General features: G+C 49.4%; 2 protein-coding genes across 5 annotated transcripts in view; one reads left to right on the top strand and one right to left on the bottom strand.

Annotated features, from left to right (window-relative positions):
* Positions 1-8,294, bottom strand: part of ENTPD5 (ectonucleoside triphosphate diphosphohydrolase 5 (inactive)) — a 102,860-nt gene extending 94,566 nt beyond the window's left edge. For 2 of the 3 annotated variants that reach the window (XM_069950850.1, XM_069950853.1), the window contains exon 1: positions 8,232-8,294. In XM_069950850.1, coding sequence (XP_069806951.1) covers positions 8,232-8,271 — 40 coding nt within the window. In that variant the 5' untranslated portion in view covers positions 8,272-8,294. The remainder of the gene's footprint in view (positions 1-8,231) is intronic. The other variant, XM_069950849.1, reaches the window with a different exon arrangement.
* A 1,553-nt stretch (positions 8,295-9,847) lies between these two features.
* Positions 9,848-22,007, top strand: part of BBOF1 (basal body orientation factor 1) — a 149,186-nt gene continuing 137,026 nt past the window's right edge. The window contains exon 1 of one of the 2 annotated variants that reach the window (XM_069950848.1): positions 9,848-9,985. In XM_069950848.1, coding sequence (XP_069806949.1) covers positions 9,939-9,985 — 47 coding nt within the window. In that variant the 5' untranslated portion in view covers positions 9,848-9,938. The remainder of the gene's footprint in view (positions 9,986-22,007) is intronic. The other variant, XM_069950847.1, reaches the window with a different exon arrangement.

Below are 22,007 nucleotides of genomic sequence, written 5' to 3'. Positions count from 1 at the left end.
CACACACACACAGTGATAGAGGGGTGTCACACACACACACACACAGTGATAGAGGGGTGTCACACACACACACACACAGTGATAGAGGGGTGTCACACACACACACACACAGTGATAGAGGGGTGTCACACACACACACACAGTGATAGAGGGGTGTCACACACACACACACACAGTGATAGAGGGGTGTCACACACACACACACACAGTGATAGAGGGGTGTCACACACACACACACACAGTGATAGAGGGGTGTCACACACACACACACACAGTGATAGAGGGGTGTCACACACACACACACACAGTGATAGAGGGGTGTCTCACACACACACACACAGTGATAGAGGGGTGTCACACACACACACACAGTGATAGAGGGGTGTCACAACACACACACACACAGTGATAGAGGGGTGTCACACACACACACACACAGTGATAGAGGGGTGTCACACACACACACACACAGTGATAGAGGGGTGTCACACACACACACACACAGTGATAGAGGGGTGTCACACACACACACACACAGTGATAGAGGGGTGTCACACACACACACACACAGTGATAGAGGGGTGTCACACACACACACACAGTGATAGAGGGGTGTCACACACACACACACAGTGATAGAGGGGTGTCACACACACACACACAGTGATAGAGGGGTGTCACACACACACACACAGTGATAGAGGGGTGTCACACACACACACACAGTGATAGAGGGGTGTCACACACACACACACAGTGATAGAGGGGTGTCACACACACACACACAGTGATAGAGGGGTGTCACACACACACACACAGTGATAGAGGGGTGTCACACACACACACACAGTGATAGAGGGGTGTCACACACACACACACAGTGATAGAGGGGTGTCACACACACACACACAGTGATAGAGGGGTGTCACACACACACACACAGTGATAGAGGGGTGTCACACACACACACACAGTGATAGAGGGGTGTCACACACACACACACAGTGATAGAGGGGTGTCACACACACACACACAGTGATAGAGGGGTGTCACACACACACACACAGTGATAGAGGGGTGTCACACACACACACACAGTGATAGAGGGGTGTCACACACACACACACAGTGATAGAGGGGTGTCACACACACACACACAGTGATAGAGGGGTGTCACACACACACACACAGTGATAGAGGGGTGTCACACACACACACACAGTGATAGAGGGGTGTCACACACACACACACAGTGATAGAGGGGTGTCACACACACACACACAGTGATAGAGGGGTGTCACACACACACACACACAGTGATAGAGGGGTGTCACACACACACACACAGTGAGAGAGGGGTGTCACACACACACACACAGTGAGAGAGGGGTGTCACACACACACACACAGTGATAGAGGGGTGTCACACACACACACACAGTGATAGAGGGGTGTCACACACACACACACAGTGATAGAGGGGTGTCACACACACACACACAGTGATAGAGGGGTGTCACACACACACACACAGTGATAGAGGGGTGTCACACACACACACACAGTGATAGAGGGGTGTCACACACACACACACAGTGATAGAGGGGTGTCACACACACACACACAGTGATAGAGGGGTGTCACACACACACACACAGTGATAGAGGGGTGTCACACACACACACACACAGTGATAGAGGGGTGTCACACACACACACACAGTGATAGAGGGGTGTCACACACACACACACAGTGATAGAGGGGTGTCACACACACACACACAGTGATAGAGGGGTGTCACACACACACACACAGTGATAGAGGGGTGTCACACACACACACACAGTGATAGAGGGGTGTCACACACACACACACAGTGATAGAGGGGTGTCACACACACACACACAGTGATAGAGGGGTGTCACACACACACACACAGTGATAGAGGGGTGTCACACACACACACACAGTGATAGAGGGGTGTCACACACACACACACAGTGAGAGAGGGGTGTCACACACACACCACACCAGTGATAGAGGGGTGTCACACACACACACACACAGTGATAGAGGGGTGTCACACACACACACACACACACACAGTGATAGAGGGGTGTCACACACACACACACACAGTGATAGAGGGGTGTCACACACACACACACACAGTGATAGAGGGGTGTCACACACACACACAGTGATAGAGGGGTGTCACACACACACACAGTGATAGAGGGGTGTCACACACACACTCACACACACAGTGATAGAGGGGTGTCACACACACACACACACACAGTGATAGAGGGGTGACACACACACACACACACACACACACACACACACACAGAGATAGAGGGGTGTCACACACACACTCACACTGTGATAGAGGGGTGTCACACACACACTCACACACACTGTGATAGAGGGGTGTCACACACACACTCACACACACAGTGATAGAGGGGTGTCACACACACACTCACACACACAGTGATAGAGGGGTGTCACACACACACTCACACACACAGTGATAGAGGGGTGTCACACACACACTCACACAGTGATAGAGGGGTGTCACACACACACACACACAGTGATAGAGGGGTGTCACACACACACACACAGTGATAGAGGGGTGTCACACACACACACACAGTGATAGAGGGGTGTCACACACACACACACAGTGATAGAGGGGTGTCACACACACACACACAGTGATAGAGGGGTGTCACACACACACACACAGTGATAGAGGGGTGTCACACACACACACACAGTGATAGAGGGGTGTCACACACACACACACAGTGATAGAGGGGTGTCACACACACACAGTGATAGAGGGGTGTCACACACACACACACAGTGATAGAGGGGTGTCACACACACACACACAGTGATAGAGGGGTGTCACACACACACACACAGTGATAGAGGGGTGTCACACACACACACACAGTGATAGAGGGGTGTCACACACACACACACAGTGATAGAGGGGTGTCACACACACACACACAGTGATAGAGGGGTGTCACACACACACACACACAGTGATAGAGGGGTGACACACACACACACACACACACACACACACACACAGTGATAGAGGGGTGTCACACACACACACACAGTGATAGAGGTGTCACACACACACACACAGTGATAGAGGTGTCACACACACACACACAGTGATAGAGGTGTCACACACACAGAGAGAGAGGTGTCACACACACAGTGAGAGAGAGAGGGGTCACACACAGTGAGAGAGAGAGGGGTCACACACAGTGAGAGAGAGGGGTCACACACAGTGAGAGAGAGAGGGGTCACACACAGTGAGAGAGAGAGGGGTCACACACAGTGAGAGAGAGAGGGGTCACACACAGTGAGAGAGAGAGGGGTCACACACAGTGAGAGAGAGAGGGGTCACACACAGTGAGAGAGAGAGGGGTCACACACAGTGAGAGAGAGAGGGGTCACACACAGTGAGAGAGAGAGGGGTCACACACAGTGAGAGAGAGAGGGGTCACACACAGTGAGAGAGAGAGGGGTCACACACAGTGAGAGAGAGAGGGGTCACACACAGTGAGAGAGAGAGGGGTCACACACAGTGAGAGAGAGAGGGGTCACACACAGTGAGAGAGAGAGGGGTCACACACAGTGAGAGAGAGAGGGGTCACACACAGTGAGAGAGAGAGGGGTCACACACAGTGAGAGAGAGAGGGGTCACACACAGTGAGAGAGAGAGGGGTCACACACAGTGAGAGAGAGAGGGGTCACACACAGTGAGAGAGAGAGGGGTCACACACAGTGAGAGAGAGAGGGGTCACACACAGTGAGAGAGAGAGGGGTCACACACAGTGAGAGAGAGAGGGGTCACACACAGTGAGAGAGAGAGGGGTCACACACAGTGAGAGAGAGAGGGGTCACACACAGTGAGAGAGAGAGGGGTCACACACAGTGAGAGAGAGAGGGGTCACACACAGTGAGAGAGAGAGGGGTCACACACAGTGAGAGAGAGAGGGTCACACACAGTGAGAGAGAGAGGGGTCACACACAGTGAGAGAGAGAGGGTCACACACAGTGAGAGAGAGAGGGGTCACACACAGTGAGAGAGAGAGGGGTCACACACAGTGAGAGAGAGAGGGGTCACACACAGTGAGAGAGAGAGGGGTCACACACAGTGAGAGAGAGAGGGGTCACACACAGTGAGAGAGAGAGGGGTCACACACAGTGAGAGAGAGAGGGGTCACACACAGTGAGAGAGAGAGGGGTCACACACAGTGAGAGAGAGAGGGGTCACACACAGTGAGAGAGAGAGGGGTCACACACAGTGAGAGAGAGAGGGGTCACACACAGTGAGAGAGAGAGGGGTCACACACAGTGAGAGAGAGAGGGGTCACACACAGTGAGAGAGAGAGGGGTCACACACAGTGAGAGAGAGAGGGGTCACACACAGTGAGAGAGAGAGGGGTCACACACAGTGAGAGAGAGAGGGGTCACACACAGTGAGAGAGAGAGGGGTCACACACAGTGAGAGAGAGGGGTCACACACAGTGAGAGAGAGAGGGGTCACACACAGTGAGAGAGAGAGGGGTCACACACAGTGAGAGAGAGAGGGGTCACACACAGTGAGAGAGAGAGGGGTCACACACAGTGAGAGAGAGAGGGGTCACACACAGTGAGAGAGAGAGGGGTCACACACAGTGAGAGAGAGAGGGGTCACACACAGTGAGAGAGAGAGGGGTCACACACAGTGAGAGAGAGAGGGGTCACACACAGTGAGAGAGAGAGGGGTCACACACAGTGAGAGAGAGAGGGGTCACACACAGTGAGAGAGAGAGGGGTCACACACAGTGAGAGAGAGAGGGGTCACACACAGTGAGAGAGAGAGGGGTCACACACAGTGAGAGAGAGAGGGGTCACACACAGTGAGAGAGAGAGGGGTCACACACAGTGAGAGAGAGAGGGGTCACACACAGTGATAGAGAGAGGGGTCACACACAGTGATAGAGAGAGGGGTCACACACAGTGATAGAGAGAGGGGTCACACACAGTGATAGAGAGAGGGGTCACACACAGTGATAGAGAGAGGGGTCACACACAGTGATAGAGAGAGGGTCACACACAGTGATAGAGAGAGGGGTCACACACAGTGATAGAGAGAGGGGTCACACACAGTGATAGAGAGAGGGGTCACACACAGTGATAGAGAGAGGGGTCACACACAGTGATAGAGAGAGGGGTCACACACAGTGATAGAGAGAGGGGTCACACACAGTGATAGAGAGAGGGGTCACACACAGTGATAGAGAGAGGGGTCACACACAGTGATAGAGAGAGGGGTCACACACAGTGATAGAGAGAGGGGTCACACACAGTGATAGAGAGAGGGGTCACACCAGTGATAGAGAGAGGGGTCACACACAGTGATAGAGAGAGGGGTCACACACAGTGATAGAGAGAGGGGTCACACACAGTGATAGAGAGAGGGGTCACACACAGTGATAGAGAGAGGGGTCACACACAGTGATAGAGAGAGGGGTCACACACAGTGATAGAGAGAGGGGTCACACACAGTGATAGAGAGGGGTCACACACAGTGATAGAGAGAGGTCACACACAGTGATAGAGAGAGGTCACACAGTGATATAGAGAGAGGTCACACACAGTGATAGAGAGAGGGGTCACACACAGTGATATAGAGAGAGGTCACACAGTGATATAGAGAGAGGTCACACATAGTGATAGAGAGGTCACTGTGATATAAAGGGGTCACTGTGGGGGACACTCCATAGTGCGCACACACACACGCAGCTGCAGCCATAGCATATACACACAGCCTGCTGCAGCCATAGCATATACACACACAGCCTGCTGCAGCCATAGCATATACACACAGCCTGCTGCAGCCATAGCATATACACACAGCCTGCTGCAGCCATAGCATATACACACACACAGCCTGCTGCAGCCATAGCATATACACACACACAGCCTGCTGCAGCCATAGCATATACACTCACAGCCTGCTGCAGCCATAGCACACACACAGCCTGCTGCAGCCATAGCATATACACACACACACACAGCCTGCTGCAGCCATAGCATATACACACTCACAGCCTGCTGCAGCCATAGCATATACACACACAGCCTGCTGCAGCCATAGCATATACACACACAGCCTGCTGCAGCCATAGCATATACACACACAGCCTGCTGCAGCCATAGCATATACACACACACACAGCCTGCTGCAGCCATAGCATATACACACACAGCCTGCTGCAGCCATAGCATATACACACACAGCCTGCTGCAGCCATAGCATATACACACACAGCCTGCTGCAGCCATAGCATATACACACACACAGCCTGCTGCAGCCATAGCATATACACACAGCCTGCTGCAGCCATAGCATATACACACACAGCCTGCTGCAGCCATAGCATATACACACACACAGCCTGCTGCAGCCATAGCATACACACACACACACAGCCTGCTGCAGCCATAGCATATACACACTCACAGCCTGCTGCAGCCATAGCATATACACTCACAGCCTGCTGCAGCCATAGCATATACACACACACAGCCTGCTGCAGCCATAGCGCACACACATATAGCCTGCTGCCACCCTTATCTAATAGGGCCAGTGCTGTATTACCGATATATTCCCCGACCACCCTTATCTAATAGGGCCAGTGTCGTATTACTGATATATTCCCCGACCACCCTTATGTAATAGGGCCAGTGTACTATTACTGATATATTCCCGACCACCCTTATGTAATAGGGCCAGTGTCCTATTACTGATATATTCCCACGACTCCAACTCAGACTCCAGCCAAAACTAGCTCCGACTGACTCCACAGCCCTGCACAGAACGGCCGTGTCTTATATAGTGTGAACCTGGCCTTATGCTGCAAAAAAAGGAACGAATGACAGCTCAGCATACCCCGGGAGTCATTCAGTAAGGCAGCCTTTCCCAACCGGGGTGCCGCGGGACACTGGTGTGCCTGGAGAACCCGCCAGGGGTGCTGCGGGATCCCGGTGGGAAATGTGCGCTGTCACTTTAAGCATCCCGAGAAGCTGCGGCCACGCAGCTTCCCGGGATGCACAGATCACTAATGTTCCGCCCGCACTGTGAGCATAATGCAGGAGCAGGAAGTGTCAGCGTCCTGCTCCTACATTCCCTCCCATAGGCTGCCGGCACTTGATACCAGCAGCCTATGGGACGCCGGGACGTGACCTCTCCGGCAGGCGTGATCATGTGACGTCATCACGCCTGCCGGAGGTCCCTTCCCTGCAGCCACAGCGCGGATTTGGTGAGTAGGATGTTTGTTTGTTTTTTTTAGGGGCAGAGCAGGGGGCATTTTTACTTCCTGGGGGGGGGCACAGCAGGGGATCCTACATACAGGGGGCACACCACACAGCGCAGTTACTTTGGGAGCCGACAGGAGGGAGGAAGGAAAGGAAGTTGCTAGAAATGTGCGGAGCCTAAATTGTTTGTCTCGCAGGTTCTGAAGAGATGAAACGTATCTGGAAGGAATCATGAAGGTCTGGGCCAGATGAAGAGGAAAAGGAAAGTGACTCCTCAGATCAAAGAAGACGTCACCTGTGAGTCCCTGTATGACGGTTTTCTTACTTTGTAGAACATTATTTAGTAGGGGCGCCCCAAGGGGGAGAAGGTTGGGAAGCACTGCAGTAAGGTGTCTAGTTTCCAAAATGGGGTGACATACGGAGTTTCCAGTATACACGCCTCCTAAAATCCACCTAAAGAACTGGTCTTGCTCATACGTTTCTAAGCCCTGTAACACCCCTAAAATAGGAAAATAGCTTTACAAGAGGAAGCCAGAATAAAGAGGACATGTTGGTCATGTGACTTGGGAACGCATTTATAGGACAGGGATTTCTTTTTACAAGCAGAGAATTTCAAAGTTCATAATGTGCAAATTATTCAAAATTTTTATATTTTGATGTTTTTCACACAAAAACACACAAGAAAGTGACGAATTGCAGCACTAACATAAAGTACCGTATGTTCTGAAAAAAGAATCACATAATGGCTAGTATACCTTACAGCATCACAAGGCAGATTAGAAATATTGAGCCTGGTCACTAAGGGGTTAATAAGGTTGGGTACAATGAAAGCAGAGCTGTGATTGGTCACTATCAGAGAATCCTGAAATATAGCAACTTCAGGAACTTACCGTATACAGCTGACCCCCAGACAGTATACAGAGCAGCCATGTTAGGGAAGGAGGTTACAGGGACCTGAGGGGAAGACATGAATACAGGAGAGATAGACCAGGACCATACAGAGGTATATACAGCAGGCACAGAGAAGTACACAGAGGTATATACAGCAGGCACAGAGGACCATACAGAGGTATATACAGCAGGCACAGAGAAGTACACAGAGGTATATACAGCAGGCACAGAGAAGTGCACAGAGGTATATACAGCAGGCACAGAGAAGTGCACAGAGGTCTATACAGCAGGCACAGAGGACTGCACAGAGGTCTATACAGCAGGCACAGAGGACTATACAGAGGTCTATACAGCAGGCACAGAGGACTATACAGAGGTCTATACAGCAGGCACAGAGGACTATACAGAGGTCTATACAGCAGGCACAGAGGACTATACAGAGGTCTATACAGCAGGCACAGAGGACTATACAGAGGTCTATACAGCAGGCACAGAGGACTATACAGAGGTCTATACAGCAGGCACAGAGAAGTACACAGAGGTCTATACAGCAGGCACAGAGAAGTACACAGAGGTCTATACAGCAGGCACAGAGAAGTACACAGAGGTCTATACAGCAGGCACAGAGAAGTACACAGAGGTCTATACAGCACGCACAGAGTATACAGAGGTATATACAGCAGGCACAGAGGAGTATATAGAGAAGTACACAGAGGTATATGCAGCACACATATAGGAGTATACAGAGGTATATAGAGGAGTATACAGAGGTATATACACAGGAGTATACAGAGGTATATACAGCACACATATAGGAGTATACAGAGATATATAGAGGAGTATACAGAGGTATATACAGCACACATATAGGAGTATACAGAGGTATATACAGCACACATAGGAGTATACAGAGGTATATACAGCACACACAGAGGAGTATACAGAGGTATATACAGCACACACAGAGGAGTATACAGAGGTATATACAGCACACACAGAGGAGTATACAGAGGTATATACAGAACACACATAGGAGTATACAGAGGTATATACAGAACACACATAGGAGTATACAGAGGTATATACAGAACACACATAGGAGTATACAGAGGTATATGCAGCACACATATAGGAGTATACAGAGGTATATAGAGGAGTATACAGAGGTATATACACAGGAGTATACAGAGGTATATACAGCACACATATAGGAGTATACAGAGGTATATACAGCACACATATAGGAGTATACAGAGGTATATACAGCACACATATAGGAGTATACAGAGGTATATATAGAGAAGTACACAGAGGTATATAGAGGAGTATACAGAGGTATATACAGCACATACAGAGGTATATACAACACACAGAGGTATATACAACACACAGAGGTATATACAGCACATACAGAGATATATACAGAGGTATATACAGCACACACAGAGTATACAGAGGTATATACAGCACATACAGAGGTATATACAACACACAGAGGAGTATACAGAGGTATATACCGGGCTAGACATACGTCAGCCATTATAAGTCACCGCGCTCACCTGCTTCCCGCCTCACACACGTATCACATCTATTTATACACCCCGAGCCCCGCCTACTGAGGGTAATGTCACGTGGGCTGTCTCCATGGTAACCGCTTTTCCCGTCAGTAAACATTTCATTATCGTTTCGGAAAGTAAGGGCAGAATATGGTGGCGACCCGGAGAAAGGGACCGAAGGGCAAGAAGGGCAAAAGGTGAGCGGGAACTGTATGCTGGGCATCCCTCCCGGTAATCCGGCACCATACCGTATAACATTCACAAGATAAGGGAGATGTCTGTGTGCGGAGTGACGTCACTGATCCCTAGTGATGGATAGGCTGTGTGCAGAGTGACGTCACTGACCCCTAGTGATGGATAGGCTGTGTGCAGAGTGACGTCACTGATCTCTAGTGATGGATAGGCTGTGTGCGGAGTGACGTCACTGATCCCTAGTGATGGATAGGCTGTGTGCAGAGTGACGTCACTGATCTCTAGTGATGGATAGGCTGTGTGCAGAGTGACGTCACTGACCCCTAGTGATGGATAGGCTGTGTGCGTAGTGACGTCACTGATCCCTAGTGATGGATAGGCTGTGTGCAGAGTGACGTCACTGACCCCTAGTGATGGATAGGCTGTGTGCAGAGTGACGTCACTGACCCCTAGTGATGGATAGGCTGTGTGCGGAGTGACGTCACTGACCCCTAGTGATGGATAGGCTGTGTGCGGAGTGACGTCACTGACCCCTAGTGATGGATAGGCTGTGTGCAGAGTGACGTCACTGATCTCTAGTGATGGATAGGCTGTGTGCAGAGTGACGTCACTGACCCCTAGTGATGGATAGGCTGTGTGCAGAGTGACGTCACTGATCTCTAGTGATGGATAGGCTGTGTGCGTAGTGACGTCACTGATCCCTAGTGATGGATAGGCTGTGTGCAGAGTGACGTCACTGACCCCTAGTGATGGATAGGCTGTGTGCAGAGTGACGTCACTGACCCCTAGTGATGGATAGGCTGTGTGCGGAGTGACGTCACTGACCCCTAGTGATGGATAGGCTGTGTGCGGAGTGACGTCACTGACCCCTAGTGATGGATAGGCTGTGTGCAGAGTGACGTCACTGATCTCTAGTGATGGATAGGCTGTGTGCGGAGTGACGTCACTGACCCCTAGTGATGGATAGGCTGTGTGCAGAGTGACGTCACTGATCCCTAGTGATGGATAGGCTGTGTGCAGAGTGACGTCACTGATCCCTAGTGATGGATAGGCTGTGTGCGGAGTGACGTCACTGACCCCTAGTGATGGATAGGCTGTGTGCAGAGTGACGTCACTGACCTCTAGTGATGGATAGGCTGTGTGCGGAGTGACGTCACTGATCTCTAGTGATGGATAGGCTGTAGGCAGAGTGACGTCACTGACCCCTAGTGATGGATAGGCTGTGTGCGGAGTGACGTCACTGACCCCTAGTGATGGATAGGCTGTGTGCGGAGTGACGTCACTGATCTCTAGTGATGGATAGGCTGTGTGCGGAGTGACGTCACTGATCTCTAGTGATGGATAGGCTGTGTGCGGAGTGACGTCACTGACCCCTAGTGATGGATAGGCTGTGTGCGGAGTGACGTCACTGATCTCTAGTGATGGATAGGCTGTGTGCAGAGTGACGTCACTGACCCCTAGTGATGGATAGGCTGTGTGCGGAGTGACGTCACTGATCTCTAGTGATGGATAGGCTGTGTGCGGAGTGACGTCACTGACCCCTAGTGATGGATAGGCTGTGTGCGGAGTGACGTCACTGATCTCTAGTGATGGATAGGCTGTGTGCAGAGTGACGTCACTGACCCCTAGTGATGGATAGGCTGTGTGCAGAGTGACGTCACTGATCTCTAGTGATGGATAGGCTGTGTGCGTAGTGACGTCACTGATCCCTAGTGATGGATAGGCTGTGTGCAGAGTGACGTCACTGACCCCTAGTGATGGATAGGCTGTGTGCAGAGTGACGTCACTGACCCCTAGTGATGGATAGGCTGTGTGCGGAGTGACGTCACTGACCCCTAGTGATGGATAGGCTGTGTGCGGAGTGACGTCACTGACCCCTAGTGATGGATAGGCTGTGTGCAGAGTGACGTCACTGATCTCTAGTGATGGATAGGCTGTGTGCAGAGTGACGTCACTGACCCCTAGTGATGGATAGGCTGTGTGCGGAGTGACGTCACTGATCTCTAGTGATGGATAGGCTGTGTGCGTAGTGACGTCACTGATCCCTAGTGATGGATAGGCTGTGTGCAGAGTGACGTCACTGACCCCTAGTGATGGATAGGCTGTGTGCAGAGTGACGTCACTGACCCCTAGTGATGGATAGGCTGTGTGCGGAGTGACGTCACTGACCCCTAGTGATGGATAGGCTGTGTGCGGAGTGACGTCACTGACCCCTAGTGATGGATAGGCTGTGTGCAGAGTGACGTCACTGATCTCTAGTGATGGATAGGCTGTGTGCGGAGTGACGTCACTGACCCCTAGTGATGGATAGGCTGTGTGCAGAGTGACGTCACTGATCCCTAGTGATGGATAGGCTGTGTGCGGAGTGACGTCACTGATCCCTAGTGATGGATAGGCTGTGTGCGGAGTGACGTCACTGACCCCTAGTGATGGATAGGCTGTGTGCAGAGTGACGTCACTGACCTCTAGTGATGGATAGGCTGTGTGCGGAGTGACGTCACTGATCTCTAGTGATGGATAGGCTGTAGGCAGAGTGACGTCACTGACCCCTAGTGATGGATAGGCTGTGTGCGGAGTGACGTCACTGATCTCTAGTGATGGATAGGCTGTGTGCGGAGTGACGTCACTGATCTCTAGTGATGCATAGGCTGTGTGCGGAGTGACGTCACTGACCCCTAGTGATGGATAGGCTGTGTGCGGAGTGACGTCACTGATCTCTAGTGATGGATAGGCTGTGTGCAGAGTGACGTCACTGACCCCTAGTGATGAATAGGCTGTGTGCGGAGTGACGTCACTGATCTCTAGTGATGGATAGGCTGTGTGCGGAGTGACGTCACTGATCTCTAGTGATGGATAGGCTGTGTGCGGAGTGAACTCACTGACCCCTAGTGATGGATAGGCTGTGTGCAGAGTGACGTCACTGATCTCTAGTGATGGATAGGCTGTGTGCGGAGTGAACTCACTGACCCCTAGTGATGGATAGGCTGTGTGCAGAGTGACGTCACTGACCCCTAGTAATGGATAGGCTGTGTGCGGAGTGACGTCACTGACCCCTAGTGATGGATAGGCTGTGTGCGGAGTGACGTCACTGACCCCTAGTGATGGATAGGCTGTGTGCAGAGTGACGTCACTGACCCCTAGTGATGGATAGGCTGTGTGCGGAGTGACGTCACTGACCCCTAGTGATGGATAGGCTGTGTGCGGAGTGACGTCACTGATCCCGAGTGATGGATAGGCTGTGTGCAGAGTGACGTCACTGATCCCTAGTGATGGATAGGCTGTGTGCAGAGTGACGTCACTGATCTCTAGTGATGGATAGGCTGTGTGCAGAGTGACGTCACTGACCCCTAGTGATGGATAGGCTGTGTGCAGAGTGACGTCACTGACCCCTAGTGATGGATAGGCTGTGTGCGGAGTGACGTCACTGACCCCTAGTGATGGATAGGCTGTGTGCGGAGTGACGTCACTGATCCCTAGTGATGGATAGGCTGTGTGCGGAGTGAACTCACTGATCCCTAGTGATGGATAGGCTGTGTGCGGAGTGACGTCACTGACCCCTAGTGATGGATATGCTGTGTGCGGAGTGACGTCACTGATCTCTAGTGATGGATAGGCTGTGTGCGTAGTGACGTCACTGACCCCTAGTGATGGATAGGCTGTGTGCGGAGTGACGTCACTGACCCCTAGTGATGGATAGGCTGTGTGCAGAGTGACGTCACTGACCCCTAGTGATGGATAGGCTGTGTGCAGAGTGACGTCACTGACCCCTAGTGATGGATAGGCTGTGTGCGGAGTGACGTCACTGATCCCTAGTGATGGATAGGCTGTGTGCGGAGTGACGTCACTGATCTCTAGTGATGGATAGGCTGTATTCTCAGTGATGTCACCGCTGATCTCTAGTGATGGATAGGCTGTATTCTCAGTGATGTCACCGCTGATCTCTAGTGATGGATAGACTGTATTCTCAGTGATGTCACCGCTGATCTCTAGTGAAGGATAGGCTGTATTCTCAGTGATGTCACTGATCTCTAGTAATGGATAGGCTGTATTCTCAGTGATGTCACCGCTGATCTCTAGTAATGGATAGGCTGTATTCTCAGTGAGGTCACTGATCTCTAGTGATGGATAGGCTGTATTCTTAGTTAGGTCACCGCTGATCTCTAGTGATGGATAGGCTGTATTCTCAGTGATGTCACTGATCTCTAGTGATGGATAGGCTGTATTCTCAGTGATGTCACTGATCTCTAGTGATGGATAGGCTGTATTCTCAGTGATGTCACCGCTGATCTCTAGTGAAGGATAGGCTGTATTCTCAGTGATGTCACTGATCTCTAGTGATGGATAGGCTGTATTCTCAGTGATGTCACTGATCTCTAGTGATGGATAGGCTGTATTCTCAGTGATGTCACTGATCTCTAGTGATGGATAGGCTGTATTCTCAGTGATGTCACTGATCTCTAGTAATGGATAGGCTGTATTCTCAGTGATGTCACTGATCTCTAGTGATGGATAGGCTGTATTCTCAGTGATGTCACTGATCTCTGGTGATGGATAGGCTGTATTCTCAGTGATGTCACTGCTGATCTCTATTGATGGATAGGCTGTATTCTCAGTGATGTCACCGCTGATCTCTAGTGATGGATAGGCTGTATTCTCAGTGATGTCACTGATCTCTAGTGATGGATAGGCTGTATTCTCAGTGATGTCACTGATCTCTAGTGATGGATAGGCTGTATTCTCAGTGATGTCACTGATCTCTAGTGATGGATAGGCTGTATTCTCAGTGATGTCACTGATCTCTAGTGATGGATAGGCTGTATTCTCAGTGATGTCACTGATCTCTAGTGATGGATAGGCTGTATTCTCAGTGATGTCACTGATCTCTAGTGAAGGATAGGCTGTATTCTCAATGATGTCTCTGATCTCTAGTAATGGATAGGCTTTATTCTCAGTGATGTCACCGCTGATCTCTAGTGATGGATAGGCTGTATTCTCAGTGATGTCACTGATCTCTAGTGATGGATAGGCTGTATTCTCAGTGATGTCACTGATCTCTAGTGATGGATAGGCTGTATTCTCAGTGATGTCACTGATGTCACCGCTGATCTCTAGTGATGGATAGGCTGTATTCTCAGTGATGTCACCGCTGATCTCTAGTGATGGATAGGCTGTATTCTCAGTGATGTCACTGATCTCTAGTGATGGATAGGCTGTATATGATGTCACCACTGATCTCTAGTGATGGATAGGCTGTATTCTCAGTGATGTCACTGATCTCTAGTGATGGATAGGCTGTATTCTCAGTAATGTCACCGCTGATCTCTAGTGATGGATAGGCTGTATTCTCAGTGATGTCACCGCTGATCTCTAGTGATGGATAGGCTATATTCTCAGTGATGTCACCGCTGATCTCTAGTGATGGATAGGCTGTATTCTCAGTGATGTCACCGCTGATCTCTAGTGATGGATAGGCTGTATTCTCAGTGATGTCACCGCTGATCTCTAGTGAAGGATAGGCTGTATTCTCAGTGATGTCACTGATCTCTAGTGATGGATAGGCTGTATTCTCAGTGATGTCACTGCTGATCTCTAGTAATTGATAGGCTGTATTCTCAGTGATGTCACCGCTGATCTCTAGTGATGGATAGGCTGTATTCTCAGTGATGTTACTGATCTCTAATGATGGATAGGCTGTATTCTCAGTGATGTCACTGATCTCTAGTGATGGATAGGCTGTATTCTCAGCGATGTCACTGATCTCTAGTGATGGATAGGCTGTATTCTCAGTGATGTCACTGCTGATCTCTAGTGATGGATAGGCTGTATTCTCAGTGATGTCACTGCTGATCTCTAGTGATGGATAGGCTGTATTCTCAGTGATGTCACTGATCTCTAGTGATGGATAGGCTGTATTCTCAGTGATGTCACCGCTGATCTCTAGTGATGGATAGGCTGTATTCTCAGTGATGTCACCGCTGATCTCTAGTGATGAATAGGCTGTATTCTCAGTGATGTCACTGCTGATCTCTAGTGATGGATAGGCTGTATTCTCAGTGATGTCACTGCTGATCTCTAGTGATGGATAGGCTGTATTCTCAGTGATGTCACTGCTGATCTCTAGTAATGGATAGGCTGTATTCTCAGTGATGTCACTGATCTCTAGTGATGGATAGGCTGTATTCTCAGTGATGTCACCGCTGATCTATAGTGATGGATAGGCTGTATTCTCAGTGATGTCACTGATCTCTAGTGATGGATAGGCTGTATTTTCAGTGATGTAACTGATCTCTAGTGATGGATAGGCTGTATTCTCAGTGATGTCGCTGATCTCTAGTGATGAATAGGCTGTATTCTCAGTGATGTCACTGATCTCTAGTGAAGGATAGGCTGTATTCTCAGTGATGTCACTGATCTCTAGTGATGGATAGGCTGTATTCTCAGTGATGTCACTGCTGATCTCTAGTAATGGATAGGCTGTATTCTCAGTGATGTCACGGATCTCTAGTGATGGATAGGCTGTATTCTCAGTGATGTCACTGATCTCTAGTGATGGATAGGCTGTATTCTCAGTGATATCACTGCTGATCTCTAGTAATGGATAGGCTGTATTCTCAGTGATGTCACCGCTGATCTCTAGTGATGGATAGGCTGTATTCTCAGTGATGTTACTGATCTCTAATGATGGATAGGCTGTATTCTCAGTGATGTCACTGATCTCTAGTGATGGATAGTCTGAATTCTCAGTGATGTCACTGCTGATCTCTAGTGATGGATAGGCTGTATTCTCAGTGATGTCACTGATCTCTAGTGATGGATAGGCTGTATTCTCAGTGATGTCACTGATCTCTAGTGATGGATAGGCTGTATTCTCAGTGATGTCACTGATCTCTAGTGATGGATAGGCTGTATTCTCAGTGATGTCACTGCTGATCTCTAGTGATGGATAGGCTGTATTCTCAGTGATGTCACTGATATCTAGTGATGGATAGGCTGTATTCTCAGTGATGTCACTGATCTCTAGTGATGGATAGACTGTATTCTCAGTGATATCACTGATCTCTAGTGATAGATAGGCTGTATTCTCAGTGATGTCACCGCTGATCTCTAGTGATGGATAGGCTGTATTGTCAGTGATGTCACTGCTGATCTCTAGTGATGGATAGGCTGAATTCTCAGTGATGTCACTGCTGATCTCTAGTAATGGATAGGCTGTATTCTCAGTGATGTCACTGATCTCTAGTGATGGATAGGCTGTATTCTCAGTGATGTCACTGATCTCTAGTGATGGATAGGCTGTATTCTCAGTGATGTCACTGATCTCTAGTGATGGATAGGCTGTATTCTCAGTGATGTCACTGATCTCTAGTGATGGATAGGCTGTATTCTCAGTGATGTCACTGATCTCTAGTGATGGATAGGCTGTATTCTCAGTGATGTCACTGCTGATTTCTAGTGATGGATAGGCTGTATTCTCAGTGATGTCACTGCTGATCTCTAGTGATGGATAGGCTGTATTCTCAGTGATGTCACTGATCTCTAGAGATGGATAGGCTGTATTCTCAGTGATGTCACTGCTGATCTCTAGTGATGGATAGGCTGTATTCTCAGTGATGTCACTGATATCTAGTGATGGATAGGCTGTATTCTCAGTGATGTCACCTCTGATCTCTAGTGATGGATAGGCTGTATTCCCAGTGATGTCACCGCTGATCTCTAGTGATAAATAGGCTGTATTCTCAGTGATGTCACCGCTGATCTCTAGTGATGGATAGGCTGTATTCTCAGTGATGTCACTGCTGATCTCTAGTGATGGATAGGCTGTATTCTTAGTGATGTCACTGATCTCTAGTGATGGATAGGCTGTATTCTCAGTGATGTCACTGATCTCTAGTGATGGATAGGCTGTGTGCAGAGTGACGTCACTGACCCCTAGTGATGGATAGGCTGTGTGCGGAGTGACGTCACTGATCCCTAGTGATGGATAGGCTGTGTGCAGAGTGAGGTCACTGACCCCTAGTGATGGATAGGCTGTGTGCAGAGTGACGTCACTGACCCCTAGTGATGGATAGGCTGTGTGCAGAGTGACGTCACTGATCTCTAGTGATGGATAGGCTGTAGGCAGAGTGACGTCACTGACCCCTAGTGATGGATAGGCTGTGTGCGAAGTGACGTCACTGACCCCTAGTGATGGATAGGCTGTGTGCGGAGTGACGTCACTGATCTCTAGTGATGGATAGGCTGTGTGCGGAGTGACGTCACTGATCTCTAATGATGGATAGGCTGTGTGCGGAGTGACGTCACTGATCCCTAGTGATGGATAGGCTGTGTGCGGAGTGACGTCACTGATCTCTAATGATGGATAGGCTGTGTGCGGAGTGACGTCACTGACCCCTAGTGATGGATAGGCTGTGTGCGGAGTGACGTCACTGATCTCTAGTGATGGATAGGCTGTGTGCGTAGTGACGTCACTGATCTCTAGTGATGGATAGGCTGTAGGCAGAGTGACGTCACTGACCCCTAGTGATGGATAGGCTGTGTGCGGAGTGACGTCACTGACCTCTAGTGATGGATAGGCTGTGTGCAGAGTGACGTCACTGACCCCTAGTGATGGATAGGCTGTGTGCGGAGTGACGTCACTGATCTCTAGTGATGGATAGGCTGTGTGCGGAGTGACGTCACTGACCCCTAGTGATGGATAGGCTGTGTGCAGAGTGACGTCACTGACCCCTAGTGATGGATAGGCTGTGTGCGGAGTGACGTCACTGATCCCTAGTGATGGATAGGCTGTGTGCGGAGTGACGTCACTGACCCCTAGTGATGGATAGGCTGTGTGCGGAGTGAACTCACTGATCCCTAGTGATGGATAGGCTGTGTGCAGAGTGACGTCACTGACCCCTAGTGATGGATAGTCTGTGTGCGGAGTGACGTCACTGATCCCTAGTGATGGATAGGCTGTGTGCGGAGTGACGTCACTGATCTCTAGTGATGGATAGGCTGTGTGCGGAGTGACCTCACTGACCCCTAGTGATGGATAGGCTGTGTGCAGAGTGACGTCACTGACCCCTAGTGATGGATAGGCTGTGTGCGGAGTGACGTCACTGATCCCTAGTGATGGATAGGCTGTGTGCGGAGTGACGTCACTGATCTCTAGTGATGGATAGGCTGTATTCTCAGTGATGTCACTGATCTCTAGTGATGGATAGGCTGTATTCTCAGTGATGTCACTGATCTCTAGTGATGGATAGGCTGTATTCTCAGTGATGTCACCGCTGATCTCTAGTGATGGATAGGCTGTATTCTCAGTGATGTCACTGCTGATCTCTAGTGATAGATAGGCTGTATTCTCAGTGATGTAACTGATCTCTAGTGATGGATAGGCTGTATTCTCAGTGATGTCACCGCTGATCTATAGTGATGGATAGGCTGTATTCTCAGTGATGTCACTGCTGATCTCTAGTGATGGATAGGCTGTATTCTCAGTGATGTCACTGATCTCTAGTGATGGATAGGCTGTATTCTCAGTTATGTCACTGATCTCTAGTGATGGATAGGCTGTATTCTCAGTGATGTCACTGATATCTAGTGATGGATAGGCTGTATTCTCAGTGATGTCACCGCTGATCTCTAGTGATGGATAGGCTGTATTCTCAGTGATGTCACCGCTGATCTCTAGTGATGGATAGGCTGTATTCTTAGTGATGTCACTGATCTCTAGTGATGGATAGGCTGTATTCTCAGTGATGTCACTGATCTCTAGTGATGGATAGGCTGTATTCTCAGTGATGTCACCGCTGATCTCTAGTGATGGATAGGCTGTATTCTCAGTGAGGTCACTGCTGATCTCTCGTGATGGATAGGCTGTATTCTCAGTGATGTCACTGCTGATCTCCAGTGATGGATAGGCTGTATTCTCAGTGATGTCACTGATATCTAGTAATGGATAGGCTGTATTCTCAGTGATGTCACTGATCTCTAGTGATGGATAGGCTGTATTCTCAGTGATGTCACCGCTGATCTCTAGTGAAGGATAGGCTGTATTCTCAGTGATGTCACTGATCTCTAGTGATGGATAGGCTGTATTCTCAGTGATGTCACCGCTGATCTCTAGTGATGGATAGGCTGTATTCTCAGTGATGTCACTGCTGATCTCTAGTGATGGATAGGCTGTATTCTCAGTGATGTCACTGATCTCTAGTGATGGATAGGCTGTATTCTCAGTGATGTCACTGATCTCTAGTGATGGATAGGCTGTATTCTCAGTGATGTCACTGATCTCTAGTGATGGATAGGCTGTATTCTCAGTGATGTCACTGATCTCTAGTGATGGATAGGCTGTATTCTCATTGATGTCACTGCTGATCTCTATTGATGGATAGGCTGTATTCTCAGTGATGTCACTGATCTCTAGTGATGGATAGGCTGTATTCTCAGTGATGTCACTGATCTCTAGAGATGGATAGGCTGTATTCTCAGTGATGTCACTGATCTCTAGTGATGGATAGGCTGTATTCTCAGTGATGTCACTGCTGATCTCTAGTAATGGATAGGCTGTATTCTCAGTGATGTCACTGCTGATCTCTAGTGATGGATAGGCTGTATTCTCAGTGATGTCACTGATCTCTAGTGATGGATAGGCTGCATTCTCAGTGATGTCACTGATCTCTAGTGATGGATAGGCTGTATTCTCAGTGATGTCACTGATCTCTAGAGATGGATAGGCTGTATTCTCAGTGATGTCACTGATCTCTAGTGATGGATAGGCTGTATTCTCAGTGATGTCACTGCTGATCTCTAGTAATGGATAGGCTGTATTCTCAGTGATGTCACTGCTGATCTCTAGTGATGGATAGGCTGTATTCTCAGTGATGTCACTGATCTCTAGTGATGGATAGGCTGCATTCTCAGTGATGTCACTGATCTCTAGTGATGGATAGGCTGTATTCTCAGTGATGTCACTGATCTCTAGTGATGGATAGGCTGCATTCTCAGTGATGTCACTGATCTCTAGTGATGGATAGGCTGTATTCTCAGTGATGTCACCGCTGATCTCTAGTGATGGATAGGCTGTATTCTCAGTGATGTCACCGCTGATCTCTAGTGATGGATAGGCTGTATTCTCAGTGATGTCACAGCTGATCTCTAGTGATGGATAGGCTGTATTCTCAGTGATGTCACTGCTGATCTCTCGTGATGGATAGGCTGTATTCTCAGTGGTGTCACTGCTGATCTCTAGTGATGGATAGGCTGTATTCTCAGTGATGTCACTGATATCTAGTGATGGATAGGCTGTATTCTCAGTGATGTGACTGATCTCTAGTGATGGATAGGCTGTATTCTCAGTGATGTCACCGCTGATCTCTAGTGAAGGATAGGCTGTGTGCGGAGTGACGTCACTGACCCCTAGTGATGGATAGGCTGTGTGCGTAGTGACGTCACTGATCTCTAGTGATGGATAGGCTGTGTGCGGAGTGACGTCACTGATCGCTAATGATGGATAGGCTGTGTGCGGAGTAACGTCACTGACCCCTAGTGATGGATAGGCTGTGTGCGGAGTGACGTCACTGATCCCTAGTGATGGATAGGCTGTGTGCAGAGTGACGTCACTGATCTCTAGTGATGGATAGGCTGTGTGCAGAGTGACGTCACTGACCCCTAGTGATGGATAGGCTATGTGCAGAGTGACGTCACTGACCCCTAGTGATGGATAGGCTGTGTGCAGAGTGACGTCACTGACCCCTAGTGATGGATAGGCTGTGTGCAGAGTGACGTCACTGACCCCTAGTGATGGATAGGCTGTGTGCAGAGTGACGTCACTGACCCCTAGTGATGGATAGGCTGTGTGCAGAGTGACGTCACTGACCCTTAGTAATGGATAGGCTGTGTGCGGAGTGACGTCACTGATCTCTAGTGATGGATAGGCTGTGTGCGTAGTGACGTCACTGATCTCTAGTGATGGATAGGCTGTGTGCGGAGTGACGTCACTGATCTCTAGTGATGGATAGGCTGTGTGCGGAGTGACGTCACTGA

This window comes from Dendropsophus ebraccatus, chromosome 13, assembly GCF_027789765.1.
Source record: "Dendropsophus ebraccatus isolate aDenEbr1 chromosome 13, aDenEbr1.pat, whole genome shotgun sequence".
In the NCBI taxonomy this organism is placed as follows: domain Eukaryota; kingdom Metazoa; phylum Chordata; class Amphibia; order Anura; family Hylidae; genus Dendropsophus; species Dendropsophus ebraccatus.
Note: the sequence above shows the minus strand (reverse complement) of the source record. Positions and strands in the feature narration are given on the sequence as shown.